General features: G+C 44.8%; 1 protein-coding gene across 9 annotated transcripts in view; it reads right to left on the bottom strand.

The window, feature by feature from the left end:
• ttll5 (tubulin tyrosine ligase-like family, member 5) overlaps window positions 1–19,571 on the bottom strand; it is a 508,510-nt gene that overhangs the window by 195,127 nt on the left and 293,812 nt on the right. For all 9 annotated transcript variants that reach the window (XM_063045983.1, XM_063045976.1, XM_063045953.1 and 6 more), the window contains exon 28: window positions 15,396–15,583. In XM_063045983.1, the coding sequence (XP_062902053.1) occupies window positions 15,396–15,583 (188 nt within the window). The remainder of the gene's footprint in view (window positions 1–15,395; window positions 15,584–19,571) is intronic.

The following is a 19,571-nucleotide window of genomic DNA, read 5'->3' as shown; positions in this document are numbered from 1 at the left end:
CAGCGTAACACATACAAAACATTGGAGGAACTTAGCAGGTCAGGCAGCATCTATGGAGGGGAATAAACAGTCGACGCTTCATCATTTTTTAATTCAGTGTTTGTAGGAGCCCATGCACTCTCAAAAGATCATTATGCTTGGGGTCCACATGGGCCAAGAGGCTCATATACAGCAGGATATCAAGAGAACAAATCTGCACATCAGCCACCCTTATAATTGACACAACAGCAGAAATAAATGGCACTTCACACAGAGGAAATTGGCTAACCTGACACAGCTAATGAATTAAAGCTTCCTCAGTACTTTGGCTCATTCTCATTAACAACTGTTTTACTTCCCTCAGTAACCATCAAATTAAATTCAATAGGTTTCAATAGTCACAGTTAATGTCAGAGAAATGTATACAATGTAACATCCTGAAATTAAAGTAGATAATCCACGCAACTGAGTAAAACACCATCGTAACCATTAGCAACCAAAATATAATTCAAGACCACCAACCAGGTGTCAGTTCACCAACAGACATTCCACTTCACTATTTACCAGGCAACAGTCCATTTAAAATGACAAGTTTACAGAAACCGGGGATAAAGAGCCTTAATGGGTGCCAGCAAGTAGGTGATGGAGAATAGCAAACAAAGAGAGTAAAGAGATAGGCTGAAAGGAGAACCATTATATGTGAGAGAGACAGGTGGAACAATGAAACAGCTGGGAGTTACTGCTGAAACACAGGGAATAAGGCAAAGCTACACACTAAATACTGGCAAATTCACTACTTATGGAAGGTGAGAAATCATCAGAAAACAGTAGCTACAGATTACACAAGGACACAACTACAGATTATGATGGAGGTGGAGAAGATACCTTCTGCCAATACTCACCCTGCCCCTTCATCAGTATTCATAATTTGAACTGATCCATACTGATGGAGTTTGAAGTGAAACTAGGCAGAGCAATAGGATAGAAACTTTACCCATTTACCAATCGATTTCTTAGTAGGTGCAAACCTAGCGAGTACCACTGCTCACACTTCACCTACCATGCAGCACTGGAATTATATTTACAGTGTGAAATGGAAATCTCAGGGACACGTAACTGATGCAATCTTCTCTGGCCACCACTAAATATTTACTGATTTGTTATTACACGACACCTTGTATCTGCAAAGCCATGCCATCAGTCTCATTTCCCCTCTACAGCTGCACCTTATTCTTTCCCTCTCTCTTTCTCTCTCTCTCTCTCTCTCACACACGCAATGCAAGTTCAAGTTGAAGTTTAATTGTCAGTCAACCATACATGAATACCCATGAATACAGCCAAATGAAACAATGTTATTTCGGGGCCAAGGTGCAAAACACAGTAGCAACAATCACACACATCACAAGGCACACATAGCACATATAAGGTAAGACAGCAGTAAATTACAGTCACACCAAACAATATAGTCCAAGTCCCTGAGTCCACGAATGTTGCTGCAGTCTGCTCTGCAGTCGATCACAATACATCTTGTCTTCTGACGAGCAAACACCGGAAAGCAGCGCCGACTCCAACATGTATGCTGCGCCACACTGCCTCCGGCACTCTGGTGGAATACACTGAATCCGACGCTCTCCCCCGGGCAGCCGCAAACAGGCGGCATGTGGCTTGAGGCCTAGTCCTTGCCAAAACCAAAACCATGCAGTTCCCTCAACGTCTGCCACAAATCAGTAAATTGGGCTTACAGCATTCCACATTAACAATGTCCAACAGGGTCTTATGATTGCAAGTGACCAAGATGATCACTCATTGTTAGACTGCACACCACCTTTGAGCACCAACTCCGACGCTTTGACGCAGACAGCAACACAATCCTCACCAATTCTAGCTCCTTCAGTTTCTCAGCCAACAAACAACTCGATGATGGGGTAGACCTGCAGTACTTTAAGTTTTTAATGTCCAGCAGGGTCTTTCAATCACAAAAAAAAGTTTAAAGAAGACAATAATATCTTTGGTTGGCCTTATAGAAGTTATTGAGCCCAAATGTGCTGCTATCTTATTGAGTGTGCTGCCATCTTGTCCATTAACTTCCTGAAACCTCTGCATTAATTTACACTGAGAGCCAATTAACACCTGAGGACTAGAACACATCCTGAACATGTTCATCTTCAAAGGGAGCACAGAGAGCACACAAGGTCACCAGTGAGGCCAGGTCGCTGGAACTGAGACAGTATTGGAAAATGTAAACGCATACATTGTATTTTCTATGTATTACAGTATTTACTCAACAGTATTTCAGTATACAGTATTTACTCAACAGTATTTCAGTATTTACTCAAATGCACACATTGTATTTTCTATATTTACTATGTAACCACTGCTAGCTGAATAGAGGGTATTCACTATGTAGCCATGACTTTTGACCTAATCACTATTAATTCATGAAGAGAACTAGAATGAAACCAAGGAGAAAGATAACGGTGGTGAGTAAGGTAATGAAATATGTGGCAGTATGTCAAAACAAGACTAATTAAGAAATAACTGTGGTTAGGGACGAGAGGACACCTGGTCTAAAATGTAAACTAGGACATAATTAAGTTGGGGAATAAAACAATAGTGGAAAGTCGAGAGCGGATATATTGATATGTAATCACAGGCCGATTGGATATGATAATGTAGCTAAGATAGGAAATTGCTATAAAAAATGTTGTATACAAGCCTCGATGGGCAGTCAGCTACTAGCTTTCTGATTGTCTCAGCTTTGATTTGCAAATTAAAGTTTAAAACGTCTTGGCGAGTTTTCTGCGTCTCCTTGTCGTTTGTGAGAAACGAGAAACCACGACAAAATTGGCGTCACGAACAGGATCGGATAGAGACCCGCGAGGAAGGGAACGGCAGATTGGGACGCTTCCCGGTCCCTCGGGGACCCCCACGGGGCTAACAGAATTAAGGGTGCACCCAAAGTAAAAAGGTGAGTGCTTTTTGCGATAATTCGGACTAAGAATTCTGTTGGTTTTGGGGGGTCTCGGGGACTCAGAAGTGTGAAGCAACTGCCGAAGGGTCTCTCCGATCCAAAGAATCTGACAGAATTGGGGATAAAAGGAGGCTCAGAGGATTAATCAAGAACACTGCAGTGGGGGTAAGTACGAATAAAGTAATAATAAGTTAAGTAAGAAAATTCCACGTGGTGTTGGTAAGTCCCTGTGGATACCGCTTCGCACGAAACGAAGGGCTGAACAGGCAGGGAAGGAGAATTAAAAATCCTCGTGAATACCGCCTTAAGAAGTATAAGGGGCTGCATAGGCGAGGTGTAAAAGGAAAAGGTTCTGTGGATACCGCCCTAAGTAGGGGTCTGCACGGGCAGAACGTAATAAGAGATAAAGATAGTTTAATAGATAATTCAGACGCTGGTGAGATAAACCATAAGGCTAGGCATAGAAATAGAGTTAGAAAAATAATATTATTAAATAGGCAAGTCGTGAGATTCTAAAAATACCATAATAGAAAAAGGAAAAAGAGAACAACATGACAGAGAAAGGAACAGCAGTAGAAATATTGAGCAGAAAATTCCCGGTGTGTCAAGGTAAGATCGCGGAAATTTCAGAAAAATGGGAAAAAAAGAACTAAAGAACTGGTTAAGAAATGGCCAAGAGAAGGAACATTCGATGTAAGCTTATGTGAGGAAATGAAAGCGCTAATTAAAAATCACAAACCCAAAGATAAATCTAAGAAAAGAGAGGGGAAAAGGGAACAAGAAATAGAAGTGTTAAAACTTTTTAGGATGGAGGGAGAAAAGTTAAGAAAGACGGGAAGTATCTTAATAGTAAGTTAAAAAAGACACTGAGAAATGAAACGAGCAGTCTGATAAAGAAAAGGAAAAGCATAACAGGGAGTCGGCTTCGGCTCTATACCCAGACCTGAAAGACGTAGAAAAACCTCCTCCCTATTATGAGAAAGAAACCCTTAAGCAGTGTCCGATGATAACAGGAAGAGTGGATCTAAATGGAGAAATTAAAGTCTGGGATACCGAGGAGGAAAGAAAGAATCACGAAAGAGAGCAGGAGGAACTACGGAAGGTAATAGAAGAAGACAGGGCAAAGATAGAGCAGGAGAGAAGGGAAATAGTAGAAGAGATCAAAGGGTTACAGGAATTAAAAGCGAAAAGGGATGAAGAGAAATCTTTGTTATATGGGCACGGAACTGAACAGGCCAGAGCAGAAGGAAACTTGTCGGGAGAGCAAGAGTTAAGTAGCGAAGGAGAGGGTACGAGAGAATGTAGGCAGAGGATAGAAGACAGGAGCCTTGAAGGGGAAAAAGAGAGAGTGAAAAGGCAGATATTAGAAACAGAGGGAGAGATTACAGAATTACAGCGGAGACTGAATTTCCAACGAGGTTTGAGGATTTCGCATGGGCCAAAGCAAATGCTAGCTCAAGGCAGAAAGAAGAACTCCACGAGGAGACCAAGGGAGAAAGGAAACCCCGGAAAGAATCATGTGGCAGCCAGTGAAAACGTGCTCAGAAACAGATGGGGAGTCAGGCGAGGTGGAGAGTCAGGAGATGTGGGAAAGCAAAGGGAGAATGATGCCGTTGTTAGTAAAAGGATTGGGACAAGTACAGTATATTCCTTGGGGATCCCAGGACCTGGAAGGGCTGAAAAACACCCTGCCCAGCCTACATGAGGGTGCAGGGAAGTGGATTAGGGCCTTTGAGGAAGAAACCACGGGACGAATGTTGGCTATGGGAGATTTAAAGGCACTGCTGATAAGGCTGATGGGAACCTCCAAACTACAAGAATTGATGGAAGCGGCTGGCATAAGAATGCGGACAGCACACTGATTGACGGGGCCAGATTTGACACAGTGAGGCAGAGGGTATGGGGGGCCCTCAGGGAGCTCTATCCACCCAAAATGGACCCCAAAGCCATGAAAGGGGATCCACTGGGAGACACTGAAAATCCAGCAGCCTATATAGAAAATCAGTTGAAAAGGTGGAGACTGGAAACTGAACAAGAGGTGGAAGGCAACCCATTTATGACCTGGATGTTCCGAAATGCTGTTTTGGATGCGATGCCTTCCCAAGTTAAGTCTAAACTTGAGGAAGTGGTCGGACTGATGTCAATGACCCCACAGGAATTCAGGGACCACATTGTCCATGCGGTCGAAAAATATCGAAAAGACAAACGAAAGTTGACTGAGCAGCAAGAAGAAGTGCAGAGAAAGCTGATACAAATGCAGCTTGAAGAACTTAAAAAGAAGGAAAAAGAAAAAGGCAAGAAGATGCTGCCAGCAATGATCGACTTAAGCACAGCCGTTGAAATGAATGAAATTCCATTATATGGAGGGACCGGTCGTGCCGTAAGACAGAGCCCAGAAAACCCCATGCCAATAATAAATGTCTTTGGGGGTGCTTTTCCACAAATACCCTACCAGGGACAGGATAAATTTAAACAGCAGCCCAGACAGGACTGGAAATCCTAAGGAGGGGGGCAGAGAGGTTATGGGCAGGAAGGACCAGTAAGCAAACAGGGGAGAAGAAAGATACAGAGACTGTGCTGGGGATGTAACCAGCCAGGACACATGAGAAGGGACTGCCCACTTAAGCCATGGGCCGTCACATTCCAGCGGGAACCAATGAGATGGGAACCACAGTCTAGCCAAGGACCAGACCCCGCAGGGCCGAATGGACCCGTGAACCCCTATGCAAGACATTAGGGGTGCCCAGAGAACCCAGGTGGGATGGGACACTACCCAGTGATAACAAGGGAGGCAGAGGAGGAACCCATTGTTCAGGTTGTGTTAGAAGGGCAGCTGACACCAATGATGATAGATACTGGAGCCACGTATACTTGCGTACAGCCGCAGTATGCCCTTCACCTTCCCATGTTAGGAAAATTTATTAAGACTGTAGGGTTCTCGGGAAAAACACAGTTGACACAATGTACAGCTCCAGTGAGATTAGGGATAGGCAGCAAAGGAATAGTTTTGCCGATATTAGTGTCCAAAGGAAACGATGCAGTAACAAAGGGAAATCAAGCTGCAGATGAAGCAGCCAGGAAAGCGTATGGGTGTACATCCGCTGTTATTGCACCCCAGGTAAGTCTAGAGCTGGAACCTATGGTAGAGGACCTAATTGAAATACAGGGAAAGGCAACTGTGGCAGAACAAACACTGTGGAGACAAAGGGGGGCCAAGCAGAACCCAGAAGGCCTATGGACCACGGAAGATGGCCTACTGGTAGCTCCCACCCCTTTACTGACTATCCTGATCTCAGAAGCACATGGGATGGATCATTGTGCAAGGCGGGGGAAGTAATAAGGAAAATAAAAAAGGATGGATTTTGGTCACCTTATTTACAGGCTTCAGTAGGCCATGTGTTGTCACAGTGCGAGATATGCACGCAGGATAATGTTCGGAAAGGAATTACAACCCCAATAGGTCATATACCTGTATCTGAAGGGCCATTTAAACACCCAGTGATTGACTATGTAGACATGATAAAAACAGTAAGAGGGAAAAGATACATGTTGGTGGTAATCGACAGATTCAGCAGATGGGTAGAGGCAGTACCCTCGAAGGATCAAGGGGCAGGAACAATGGTGAAATTCCTGACAAACGAAGTGATCCCAAGGTTTGGGATACCGACAGAAATTAGCTCAGACAATGGTTCAGCTTTCATCCAGAAAGTGGTCAAGTTAATACTGCAAGCACTGAGAATAAAGCAAAGATTTGGATGTGTGTATCACCCTCAGTCGCAGGGTATGGTGGAAAGAATTAACGGGACCTTAAAAGCCAAACTAAACAAAAATCTGTGCAGATACTAAACTCAACTGGGTCGATGCACTACCGTTAGCACTAATGAGTTACCGCATGCAGACTAATCAGATGACTTGTCTAACACCGCATGAAATGCTAACCGGAAGGCCATGCCAGTGCCCCAGTGGAGAGGACCATATAAAAGGCCTAGTTTGGAACAATTGGAATTGGAATTAAAACAATACATGCGACAATTAACTATGATACATAAGTCTATTTATGCACAGGAAAAACAGAAAGAGCCAGAGATTGATCAAGGGGAATGACCAATCAAACCAGGCGATCAAGTCTACGTGCAAGCGTTTCGAAGAAAGTGGAATGAACCCAGAAGGGAAGGGCCCTTTACAGTAACCAAAGCATCACCCACCACAGTACAAGTGGAAGGACGCTCCACCTGGTATCATCTCAATCACTACACTAGAGCAATCCCGCAGGTACAGTCAGGTGGGCCACCCGAGGTAAGTAGAGAAGAGGAACAAACAGACAGGTACTAGACTGGCTATTGGCAGAGAAAGGAGGAGTTTGTGTAATGTTTGGGGAACAGTGCTGTACTTCTATACCGAATAACACTAGTCCGGAGGGATCGTTTACCAGAGCAATGAATAAACTGAAAAATCTAAGAAAGGAAGTCAAACAAAATGCAGGGTTCGGACACCAGTTCTTTGACTGGTTAAACAGTAAACTAGGAGGATGGGGCGCATGGCTGACCAAGATTGCAGTAACCATTGGTATTGTATTGCTAAGCTGTGTGGTCATTATGTGCTGTTTTCTTCCATGCCTCAAGTCACTTGTAGTGCGTGCTGCAATGAAACGGTTTCCGATGCTCCTGGAAATTGTTGGGTCGAGCCCTATGGAAAAGGAGGCACCGATGATGTATTCGTACAGTCTACGAGACATGCAAGACGAACAGGAGAGAGATGAAATATGTGGGGATTAGGCTGTGAAGGCTCCTGAGTCTTTTTCCCTGTCTCAGATACGAAGGGACGGGTTCTTGGCTCAGCGGCCTAGGGAGGTAGGGAGAGAACACTTTGAGTCTTAAGCGCAGGAAACTATAGTTTAACCCAAATTTGGGAGTAAATGCGTGGCTTTATTTGAGCTTTTGTGCATAGACTCTCAGTCCTCTCTCTCTCTGTATGAGACCCTGTGGGTCTCAAAGGGAGGATTATATTGGAAAATGTAAATGCATACATTGTATTTTCTATGTATTACAGTATTTACTCAACAGTATTTCAGTATACAGTATTTCAGTATTTACTCAAATGCACACATTGTATTTTCTATATTTACGATGTAACCACTGCTAGCTGAATAGAGGGTATTCACTATGTAGCCATGACTTTTGACCTAATCACTATTAATTCATGAAGAGAACTAGAATGAAACCAAGGAGAAAGATAATGGTGGCGAGTAAGGTAGTGAAATATGTGGCAGTATGTCAAAACAAGACTAATTAAGAAGTAACTGTGGTTAGGGACGAGAGGACACCTGGTCTAAAATGTAAACTAGGACATAATTAAGTTGGGGAATAAAACAATAGTGGAAAGTCGAGAGCGGATATATTGATGATATGTAATCACAGGCCGATTGGATATGATAATGTAGCTAAGATAGGAAATTGCTATAAAAAATGTTGTATTCAAGCCTCGATGGGCAGTCAGCTAGAAGCTTTCTGATTGTCTCAGCTTTGATTTGCAAATTAAAGTTTAAAACATCTTGGCGAGTTTTCTGCGTCTCCTTGTCGTTTGTGAGAAACGAGAAACCACTAAAAGCTGCATACAACATAAAGCACTACAGCACAACCCTTTGGCCCATGAAGTTGTGCCAATCTTTTAACCTACTTTAAACTTAATCTGACCCTTCCCTCCTACTTAGCCCCAATTTTTCCCTTCATACATGTGCCAATCTAAGAGTCTCTTAAATGTTGCTAATATATCTGCCTCTACCAGCACAACCTTTCAGGAAATTCCAGACATCAACCACTCTGTGTAAAAAAATCTATGTGAAATCCCCACTATACTTCCCTCCAATCACCTTAAAATTATGCCCCGTTGTATTAGTTTTTGCCACCCTGGGAAAACTTATCTGGCTGTCCACTCTGTCTGTCTCTTTTCATCTTGTACACCTCTTTCAGTCACCTCTCATTCCCCATCACTCCAAATGAATAGGAGCGTTCAATGGAATAGTGTGGAGGGTGTTTTACTCTGTATCTAAACTGTGTTATCCTCTGCGTTTAACCCTGCTGTCCCTGCCTCGGGAGTGTCTGCCCTTCCACCTGTGTAGTACTCTCTCAGTCTGACTACTCTGACAATGTAGTCATCGCCCCTCTGCATGTCTGGAGATGGATTTGAACCCATAACCTTCTGGTCTCAGGGGCAAGACTGCTCTCCACTGAGCCATTGGCTGGCAACAGGAAGATTAAGCTGCAGGTACAACCTCAAAAGGGAAGAAAAGCAAAACATCAATGAAAAAAAATTATCATACTGCTCTAGCCCTTCTGTTCAAAGTCAAATGGAATCTCTATTACCGTATGAAGTAGACTCAGTAACCTGATATACATGTTTTTTTTACACACTGTAGGTATTCATCTGATTCTCTGTGTGGTCTATTTTCATCTCTTCATTTGATCCCTTGGCGGAGAAGCTTCAGCAAGAGCCGAGAATAACAAGGTGGGTCAGTACTGGGAGGGCACACGCCTCATACCTCAGCTCATTCACTGCATACTTCTAGACAAGTATTGTGGAAATGCAGAGTGCCATAGCCAAGCCCAGATTAAACACATCAGTAAAGGACCACACATGTGCAGAATATGCTAGCTGACTGTAACGTGCGCTCCACAGATCACTCCAAAACCGAGCTTATGATTTATCATTTTGTAATAAATCCACTCACTAGTAAATTATTTTTTTCAATTGCAAGACAAGACAGCTTTCTTTTTCTTTTGAAATGATCTTCCCACCCCAACTGCTGAGTTGCACTTCACAGGCCAGCAGTAAATGTTGACCAGAGGAAGGCACTGGAGCCTAGGCAGGGGTACAGAAGCTTGAAGTCCCACGCCACCAGGCTCAAGAACAATGACTTCCCTTCAACCAATCGCTTCTTGAACCAACCAGTAAAACCCTAATCACTGCAGTTTAGCAACACTATTCTTCTTCATAGATGCTGTCTGAGCTGCTGAGTTCCTCCACCTTTTGTGGGTTAACAGCAGTATGAACACTTTATACTGATGGGAGTATGAACACTCCCATCAATTTGCCTATCGCACCAACAGGTCAACAGAAGATGCCATCTCTACAGCACTTCACTCTGCCCTGACCCACCTGGACAGCCCCAACTCCTATGTCAGAATGCTGTTCATTGACTTTAGTTCCGCATTCAATACTGTGATCCCCTCCAAGCTGATCACCAAACTTCGCCAGCTTGGTATCAGCGTATCCCTCTGCAATTGGACCTTGGACTTTCTGACTAACAGACCCCAATCAGTTAAGTTAGACAACCTCTCCTCCTCCACTCTCACCCTGAACACCGGCGTGCCTCAAGGTTGTGTGCTGAGCCCTCTTCTGTACTCCCTTTTCACCTATGACTGCATTCCTGTTCATGGTTCTAACTCCATAATCAAGTTCGCAGACAACACCATGGTGGTTGGTCTGATCAGAGGGAATGACGAGACGGCCTACACGGACGAGGTCCAGCACAACAATCTGGCCCTTAACACCCAGAAGACCAAGGAGATCATTGTGGACTTCAGGCATGCCAGGAGTCACACTCATGTCCCCATCTACATCAACGGAATCGTAGTGGAGCGTATATCAAGCTTCAAATTCCTTGGTGTCCACATTTCCGAGGATCTTACTTGGTCCCTGAACTCCTCCATCCTGATCAAAAAGGCGTAACAGTGCCTTTATTTCCAGCGGAGCATCAAGAAAGCTCACCTCTGTCCCAGGATACTGACAGACTTTTACCGCTGTACCATTGAGAGCATACTCACCAACTACATCTCAGTGTGGTATGGCAATTGTCCCGTATCGGACCGCAAAGCCCTCCAGCGTGTGGTGAAAACTGACCAGCGGATTATTGGTACCCAATTGCCCACCATTGAGAACATCTACCATAAACGCTGCCTGGGCAGGGCGAAAAGCATTATCAAGGATGCATCTCACCCTAACCATGGACTTCATACTCTCCTCCCATCCGGTAGGTGCTACAGGAGCCTCTGATCCCGCACCAGCAGGCTCAGGAAGAGCTTCTTCCCTGAGGCTGTGACACTGCTGAACCTCACATCACAGCGCTAAGCAGTATTGCATCCGTATTGTACTGCCTCAGTACTTTTACATTTGTATGCTGTAGCACTTTTTTTATTCACAGTTATTTTGTAAATAACACTATTCTTTGCATTTCTGGTCAGATGCTAAATGCATTTCGCAAACACGAGGAAATCTGCAGATGCTAGAATTTCAAGCAACACACATAAAAGTTGCTGGTGAACGCAGCAGGCCAGGCAGCATCTCTAGGAAGAGGTACAGTCGACGTTTCGGGCCCAAACCCTTCATCAGGACTAACTGAAAGAAGAGCTAGTAAGAGATTTGAAAGTGGGAGGGGGAGGGGGAGATCCGAAATGATAGGAGAAGACAGGAGAGCGAGGGATGGAGCCAAGAGCTGGACAGGTGATTGTCAAAAGGGATATGAGAGGATCATGGGACAGGAGGCTGAGGGAGAAAGAAAGGGGGATGGGCAGAGGATGGGCAAGGGGTATAGTGAGAAGGACAGAGGGAGAAAAAGGAGAGAAAAAGAATCTGTGTATATAAATAAATAAATAAAAACGGATGAGGTACGAGGGGGAGGTGGGGCATTAGTGGAAGTTTGAGAAGTCAAAGTTCATGCCTTCAGGTTGGAGGCTACCCAGACGGAATATAAGGTGTTGTTCCTCCAACCTGAGTGTGGCTTTATCTTTACAGTAGAGGAGGCCGTGGATAGACATATCAGAATGGGAATGGGACGTGGAATTAAAATATGTGGCCACTGGGAGATCCGGCTTTCTCTGGTGGACAGAGCATAGGTGTTCAGCGAAATGATCTCCAAGTCTGCGTCGGGTCTCGCCAATATATAGAAGGCCGCATCGGGAGCACTGGATGCAGTATATGCCGAAGGAGATTTCCTCCCTTTTTTAAAGAAAGGGGCTTCCCTTCCTCCACCATGAACTCTGCTCTCAAACGCATCTCCCCCATTTCACGCACATCTGCTCTCACTCCATCCTCCCACCACCCCATTAGGAATAGGGTTCCCCTTGTCCTCACCTACCACCCCACCAGCTTCCGGGTCCGCCAACTCCAACGGGATCCCACCATTAAGCACATCTTTCCCTCCCCCCCCCTCTGCTTTCCGCAGGGATCGCTCCCTACGTGACTCCCTTGTCCATTTGCTCCCCCCCATCCCTCCCAACCGATCTCCCTCCCGGCACTTATCCTTGTAAGCGGAACAAGTGCTAGACATGGCCTTACACTTCCTCCCTCACTACCATTCAGGGCCCCAGACAGTCCTTCCAGGTGAGGCGACACTTCACCTGTGAGTCGGCTGGGGTGATATACTGTGTACGGTGCTCCCGATGCAGCCTTCTATATATCGGCGAGACCCGACGCAGATTGGGAGATCGTTTCACTGAACACCTACATTCTGTCCCCCAGAGAAAGCAGGATCTCCCAGTGGCCACACGTTTTAATTCCACGTCCCATTCCCATTCTGATATGTCTATCCACAGCCTCCTCTACTGTAAAGATGAAGCCACACTCAGGTTGGAGGAACAACACCTTATATTCCGTCTGGGTAGATTCCAACCTGATGGCATGAACATTGACTTCTCAAACTTCCAGTAATGCCCTACTTCCCCCTCGTACCCCATTTGTTATTTATTTATTTATATACACACATTCTTTTTCTCTCTCTCCTTTTTCTCCCTCTGTCCTTCTCACTATAACTCTTGCCCATCCTCTGCCCATACCCCTTTCTTTCTCCCTAGGCCTCCTGTCCCATGATCCTCTCATATCCCTTTTGCCAATCACCTGTCCAGCTCTTGGCTCCATCCCTCCCCCTCCTGTCTTCTCCTACCATTTTGGATCTCCCCCTCCCCTTCCCACTTTCAAATCTCTTACTAGCTCTTCCTTCAGTTAGTCCTGATGAAGGGTCTCGGCCTAAAACATCGACTGTACCTCTTCCTAGAGATGCTGCCTGGCCTGCTGCGTTCACCAGCAACTAAATGCATTTCATTGGCCTTGTAACTGTACTCGGCACAATGACAATAAAGTTGAATCTAATCTAACCTTATACTAAAATGGATTTTGCTTTTCTTGTTCTAATTTCTTCTTTGTAAAACAAAAGTCTGCAGAATTCATGTTTGTTTTTCTTGTGACTGCTGCTTACATGATGCAATGTGCTTGTGATACTGCTGCAGGTAAGCTTTTCATTGCACTTGTGCATACATCTACTTGTGGATATGATAATAAACTAGACTTTGATAAACTTTGACCCCTACTGGTCATGATAGCGGAAGTCACTGGTTAGTGACTGAGAGTCACGAAGCATGCAAAACACATCCTTCGATCCAAAACATTCATGTTGTCCAAATTACAGAAACATTAGGGGCATTTAGAAAGCTTTTAGATAGGCAGGAGGAGGACAGAAAAATAGAGGGTTAGGCAGGAAGGGAGGGTTAGGTAGGAAGGAATGGTTAGATTAATCTTTGAATAGCTTAAAAGCTCGGCACAACATTGTGGGCCGAAGAGCCTGTAATGTTTTATGTTCTAAGTTATCTAAATGATAGCATTTGGTGCCCATATATGTGCAGTATAATATCTGTCCAAATGTCGTTTGTAAGTCTCTTGCAGGGAGCAACAGCAGGTGAATCCACCTCAAAACAAGGGCGTTGTTGACTGGTTGAACATTGTACATGTCAGGTTCAGCCAGCAAGCAGAGAGCTAGCATTTCCCCTGGCATGTGTGACACAGTCTCAAGCAAGTGGGCCACAAAACTAGTAAAGAACTACCACTCAGACCCGCAGAAGCAGTGAGTATTTTGTTGAATGGCTGCTGTGAATCAGCCTCACTCCACAACCCCAGCTCAGCTTCATCACCAATGTCATGAACTGGTGAGCTAAAGCAGAATGGCTTGGCCTCAAGCATTGTCCAGTGCCAGAGGTTTGAAACCACGTGGGATGGGACATAAGAAGCTCCAGCTTGCACTGGCTGGGAGAGGGGAAGAGTGCCAGTCCCACTGGGATGTGGTCTGCACCACTGGCTGCCGTCCAGCTTCAATTCAAAACTTCCCAAAGAAAACTGGGTCACAACTGTTGTTTTAAATTATTGCATAAGCAAACGAGATACTCAAAAAGCCGAAAGAATCTTTTTCATAAAAATAAAATGTTGAGTAACTCAGAAAGATTCCAGCTTCTCTCTGAGTGGTGGAAGGAAAACAGGAAATCTTGGAAACATCTGGCGGTCTGCCAGTGAGTGAGCACAGATTCATAGAGATAAAAAGCAGAGAATGGAACTATTCTGGCCTGTCATGTCCATACTAGCCCAAGAATTGGTTACTTGATTTCTCATTTCTGGATCTGTAGCCCTGTAGGCTTGGGCTCTTCATGGGCACATCAGGTAAATTTTCCCCAACTGCTTTTTGAGCAGATGTTTCCAGGTTCCCAATATCTCTGGGAAAAAGAAAATCTTTCACTCCTCTCTAATTCTTCGCTCAATTACATTAAAATCCATTTTCTCAGTTATTGAGCTCTGTCAAGGGAAATGAATCCTCTCTGTTTATCCAATCAATAATTCACATGTTTTACCTTTCGGTATTGGTGCTGGTTTGTTAATTGTCGTATGTACCAAGATACAGTGAGAAGTTCATATTGCACATTATCTACAGAGTTAAGATCCATACACAGTGCACTGGGGTATTAAAAGGCAAAACAGTAATAGAGTGCAGAACGAAGTGTAAAAGCTACAGAGAAAGTGCCATGCAGACAAACAATAAAGTGCATAATTATAATGAGTTAGATTGTCAGGTTAAGAGTCTATTTTATCTTATGAGGTTTGTCTAAGAGTGTGATAACAGTGGGATAAAAACTGTCTTTGAGTATGGTGGCTATTCAAGTAAATCTCCCTTCAGTCCTTTTTCATCCACAGAGAACAACCTGTCCCCACCGGTACCATATCCTGGTGTTATATGCAGTGACAGACACGTCCCCACTGGTACTGTAACCCAGTATTATACAGTGACAGACCCATCCCCATCAGTACTGTACTCCAGTGTTATACAGTGGCAGACATATCCCCACTGGTACTGTAGCCCAGTGTTATACAGTGACAGACCCATCCCCACTGGCACTGTTCTCTGATGTTATATGGTGAGTGACCAGTCCCCACTGGTACTATACCCCGCTGTTATACACTGACAGACCTGTCTCCACTGGTACCGTTCTCCATTGGAGAAGCAGACTCTGGAATGGTAAAGCTTGTCACTTGCAGTTGAATTTGTGTGTTTGGCTGGGACTTGACCCTTTGTCAGACTTGCCGAGGATCAGGTTTAGCAACAACATTGAGCTTCAGGCTGGCCATTACTCACATGCTGCGTCAGGAGGCTGAGGTGCGAGTATGATGAGTACGGCTGAGGGTTCTGTTTGGCTGTCAGGCGCTGTAGCACAGTGGAGATGGCATCATTGTTCAAACTTTCAAAGAGAGAATGTCGCTTATCCCCTTCCCTCACACCAGCTGTGAGTGGTCTCTGTCGCAGAGTACATCGGGTTCCCAAGCCTGAAAAGAGAGACAAGGCCACAGAATGAGTCTGGGCTAGTGCATTCTACACTGCAGCTAATGGAGCAACTCCCACCCTGCACTTCCCAGTCAATATTAACCAATGAAACACTCATGCGACAGACCGCTGGTGACAGTCCACATCAACAGCATCGAGCTCACGTCTGGGCAGCCTCCAGACTGATGGCATGAACATTGATTTCCTTAATGTCATGAATTACTCTCCCCTCCCTCCTTCTCTCTTTTTCCATTGCTGTTCCCCTCTTATGCCTTCTCTTCTCCTCACCTCCCTCTGAGCCCCCTCCACCTTCACTTTCTCCGATGGTCCACTCTCCTCTCCTATCAGATGCTTTCTTCTTCATCTCAATACCTTTTCCAACTGTCACCTCCTACCTTCTTACTTCATCCCCTCTCCTCCACCCACCTTCCTCCTCACTTGGTCTCATAGAAACATAGAAAACCTGCAGCACAACACAAGCCCTTCGGCCCACAATGCTGCGCCGAACACGTACTTTAGAAATTACTAGACTTACCCATAGCCCTCTATTTTTCTAAGCTCCATGTACCTATCCAGGAGTCTCTTAAAAGACCCTATCGTATCCGCCTCCACCACCATCACCGGCAGCCCATTCCACGCACTCACCACTCTCTGCGTAAAAAAACTTATCCCCAACATCTCCTCTGTATCTACTTCCAAGCACCTTAAAACTGTGCCCTCTCGTGCTAGCCATCTCAGCCCTGGGAAAAAGCCTCTGACTATCCACACGATCAATGCCTCTCATCATCTTATACACCTCTATCAGGTCACCTCTCATCCTCCGCCGCTCCAAGCAGAAAAGGCCAAATTCACTCAACCTATTCTCATAAGGTATGCTCACCTATCACTTGCCAGCTTGTACTCATTCCCCTGCCCCCACCTTATTATTCTGGCTTCTGCACCCATCCTTTCCATTCCCGATGAAGGGTCTTGCCCAGAAATGTTGACTGCTGATTTCCTTCCACAGATGCTGCCCGCCTTGCTGAGTTCCTCCAGATTTTTTGTGTGCTGCTCTGGATTTCCAGCATCTGCAGAATCTTTTGTGTTTATGGTTATGTCAATAGCCTGCAGAGTGGAGATAATTTTACACAGCCGGCTGTAGAGGGACAAGACACACAGAACAAATGCCCAGATCTGTTGCACAGAGATACCTCTCTAAGCTGTATGCTTTCCTGATATGGATCACAGCGCTAGAATCCCACCTCCATGTTGGGACTTCCAAAATCACAGGAATGGCAGGATTCCAGGCAGAAGTTCATCCCATCTTTAACTCCCAGCTACTGGAAGAAAATGAGGAGCAATGGGGCAGGCTGTGTCAACAGCATTTTAGCTGCACATTATTATGCCTGAGGTTGGCATGTCTGGGCCACAATCCATTAATGGATGCTGTATTAGGGTCTCAGAGATTAACTACAGAGCAGAAAAAAAGAGCCATGTAGTGCCACATCTCTACCTGTTTTCATAACCATCATCACTAAGGGGTGAGAAAATTGTGGTGGGTGGTTGGGGGGCCTAGCACAGGTGGAAACTTTTATACAACAAGTCAACATCGCACAGCAATTGCCATGTAAACTTCTTTCACCCTAGTTTCCCAAGTCCAAGTCATTTCTGTAAGTTGAGGATGATATTAAGCAACATAGAGGCCTGGAGGTTGAAAATGTGAGTCCAGACCAGGGACTGGAGGTTGAAGACCTAATGTCAGCCAGTCGGAGAGTTCAGAGCTAAGAACTGGAGGTCTAGGGGCAGCCTGCCCTGGGGTTGGAGGCCTGTCTGTGTTTGTGATGGGGTGGGTGAGAAAGGGGCTTGCTTTGCTGTCATCTTGTTTTGTTCTTTGTCGTTGCAGTTGTTAACGTATGTGTTGTTCTGCTGAGCAATGTGGGCAAGCTATATTAGCACTGTGTCACCATTTACACCTCAGACTTCAACTACTGCACGGAGTCTTGTCATCTTCAGAAGTTTTCTGATGACTCTGCCATAGTTGGATGCATCAGCAAGGGAGATGAGGCTGAGTACAGGGCTACGGTAGGAAACTTCGTCACATGGTGTGAGCAGAATTATCTGCAGCTTAATGTGAAAAAGACTAAGGAGCTGGTGGTAGACCTGAGGAGAGCTAAGGTACCGGCGACCCCTGTTTCCATCCAGGGGGTCAGTGTGGACATGGTGGAGGATTACAAATACCCGGGGATACGAATTGACAATAAACTGGACTGGTCAAAGAACACTGAGGCTGTCTACAAGAAGAGTCAGAGCCGTCTCTATTTCCTGAGGAGACTGAGGTCCTTCAACATCTGCCGGACGATGCTGAGGATGTTCTACGAGTCTGTGGTGGCCAGTGCTATCATGTTTGCTGTTGTGTGCTGGGGCAGCAGGCTGAGGGTAGCGGACACCAACAGAATCAACAAATTCATTCGTAAGGCCAGTGATGTTGTGGGGATGGAACTGGACTCTCTGACGGTGGTGTCTGAAAAGAGGATGCTGTCCAAGTTGCATGCCATTTTGGACAATGTCTCCCATCCACTACATAATGTACTGGGTGGGCACAGGAATACATTCAGCCAGAGACTCATTCCACCGAGATGCAACACAGAGCGTCATAGGAAGCCATTCCTGCCTGTGGCCATCAAACTTTACAACTCCTCCCTTGGAGGGTCAGACACCCTGAGCCAATAGGCTGGTCCTGGACTTATTTCCTGGCATAATTTACATATTACTATTTAACTATTTATGGTTTTATTACTATTTAATTATTTATGGTGCAACTGTAACGAAAACCAATTTCCCCCAGGATCAATAAAGTATGACTACGACTATGAATGTGTGGCTACACTTGCAGGCTGCCCTATCACAACCTTGGGTTAAAGCAAACAAAACACTTTACTGTAGGTTTCCATGTACATGTAATAAATAAATCTGAATCTGAAGTTAAGGGCCAAATAATCAGCAGTCAACTCAGATGCCTGAGCTTGTGGACAGTAAGTAATCACTTTATTAATCCTGTCTATATCCTGCAAACAAATTAAGTTTCAAGAAAGGGCAATTTGAGGTCATTTTCTGAGCTTCTCCGAAGTGAATCTAGATCATGAGTTGTGTGAATCTTTGGTCAATCTACGGTCAATGTTTGGACATCTACGAGATTCTCCTCAATTGAAATTCATATCTGAAATACTTAAATAAAAAAGGGCCAGGAAGAGTGTGCAAGTCCCCAGCTAGACACACAAGTCATCCAACATTGCCACTCAGAGGCAAAATTCAGTGAGTATTTAATGCAGCACATAATGGAAATCTTGTGCACAGTAATGCAAGAAGCTGTGTAGAGTATTGGACTCAGCCCAATCTATCATGGTCACATCCCTCCCCACCATCGATGGTACCTTCGTCTTGCTGCGTCAAGAAGGCACATCCATCAGCAAAGATCCCCATCAGCTACCATCAGGCAGGAGATACAGAAGCCTGAAGTTCCACATCACCAGAAACAGCTACTTCCCTTCAAGGTGGCATCCAATACTAAGACACTCACTATCCAGGACAAGTTCTTGTCTCGTTACAACCATCAGGGAGGTGGTACAGGAGCATGAAGGCTCAAACTCAACTCAGAAACAGCATTTCCCTTCTGCCATTAGATTTCTGAATGACCCATAAATCCATAAACACTCTCATTATTCCTTTTTTTTGCACTATTTATTTTGCATTTCATAGCGATTTAATGCCCTCGCATTGTACTGCTGCGACCAAAAAAAGAATTCCATGTCATATAAGACATTGCTAATAAGCCTGATTCTGATCATTCAGTTCTCGAGCCAACTGACAAAACCCTAAACACAAGATTTTAGCAACACTCTGACCACTGACCCCCTTGCACTAAAGTGGATTATTTCTTTTATTCTAGTTGTCATTATTGTAAAAATTGTGTATAATTTATGATTTGCATGTCAATGCTGTTTACATGATGCT

Source organism: Mobula hypostoma, chromosome 1 (assembly GCF_963921235.1).
Source record: "Mobula hypostoma chromosome 1, sMobHyp1.1, whole genome shotgun sequence".
Taxonomy (NCBI): Eukaryota; Metazoa; Chordata; class Chondrichthyes; order Myliobatiformes; family Myliobatidae; genus Mobula; species Mobula hypostoma.
Note: the sequence above shows the minus strand (reverse complement) of the source record. Positions and strands in the feature narration are given on the sequence as shown.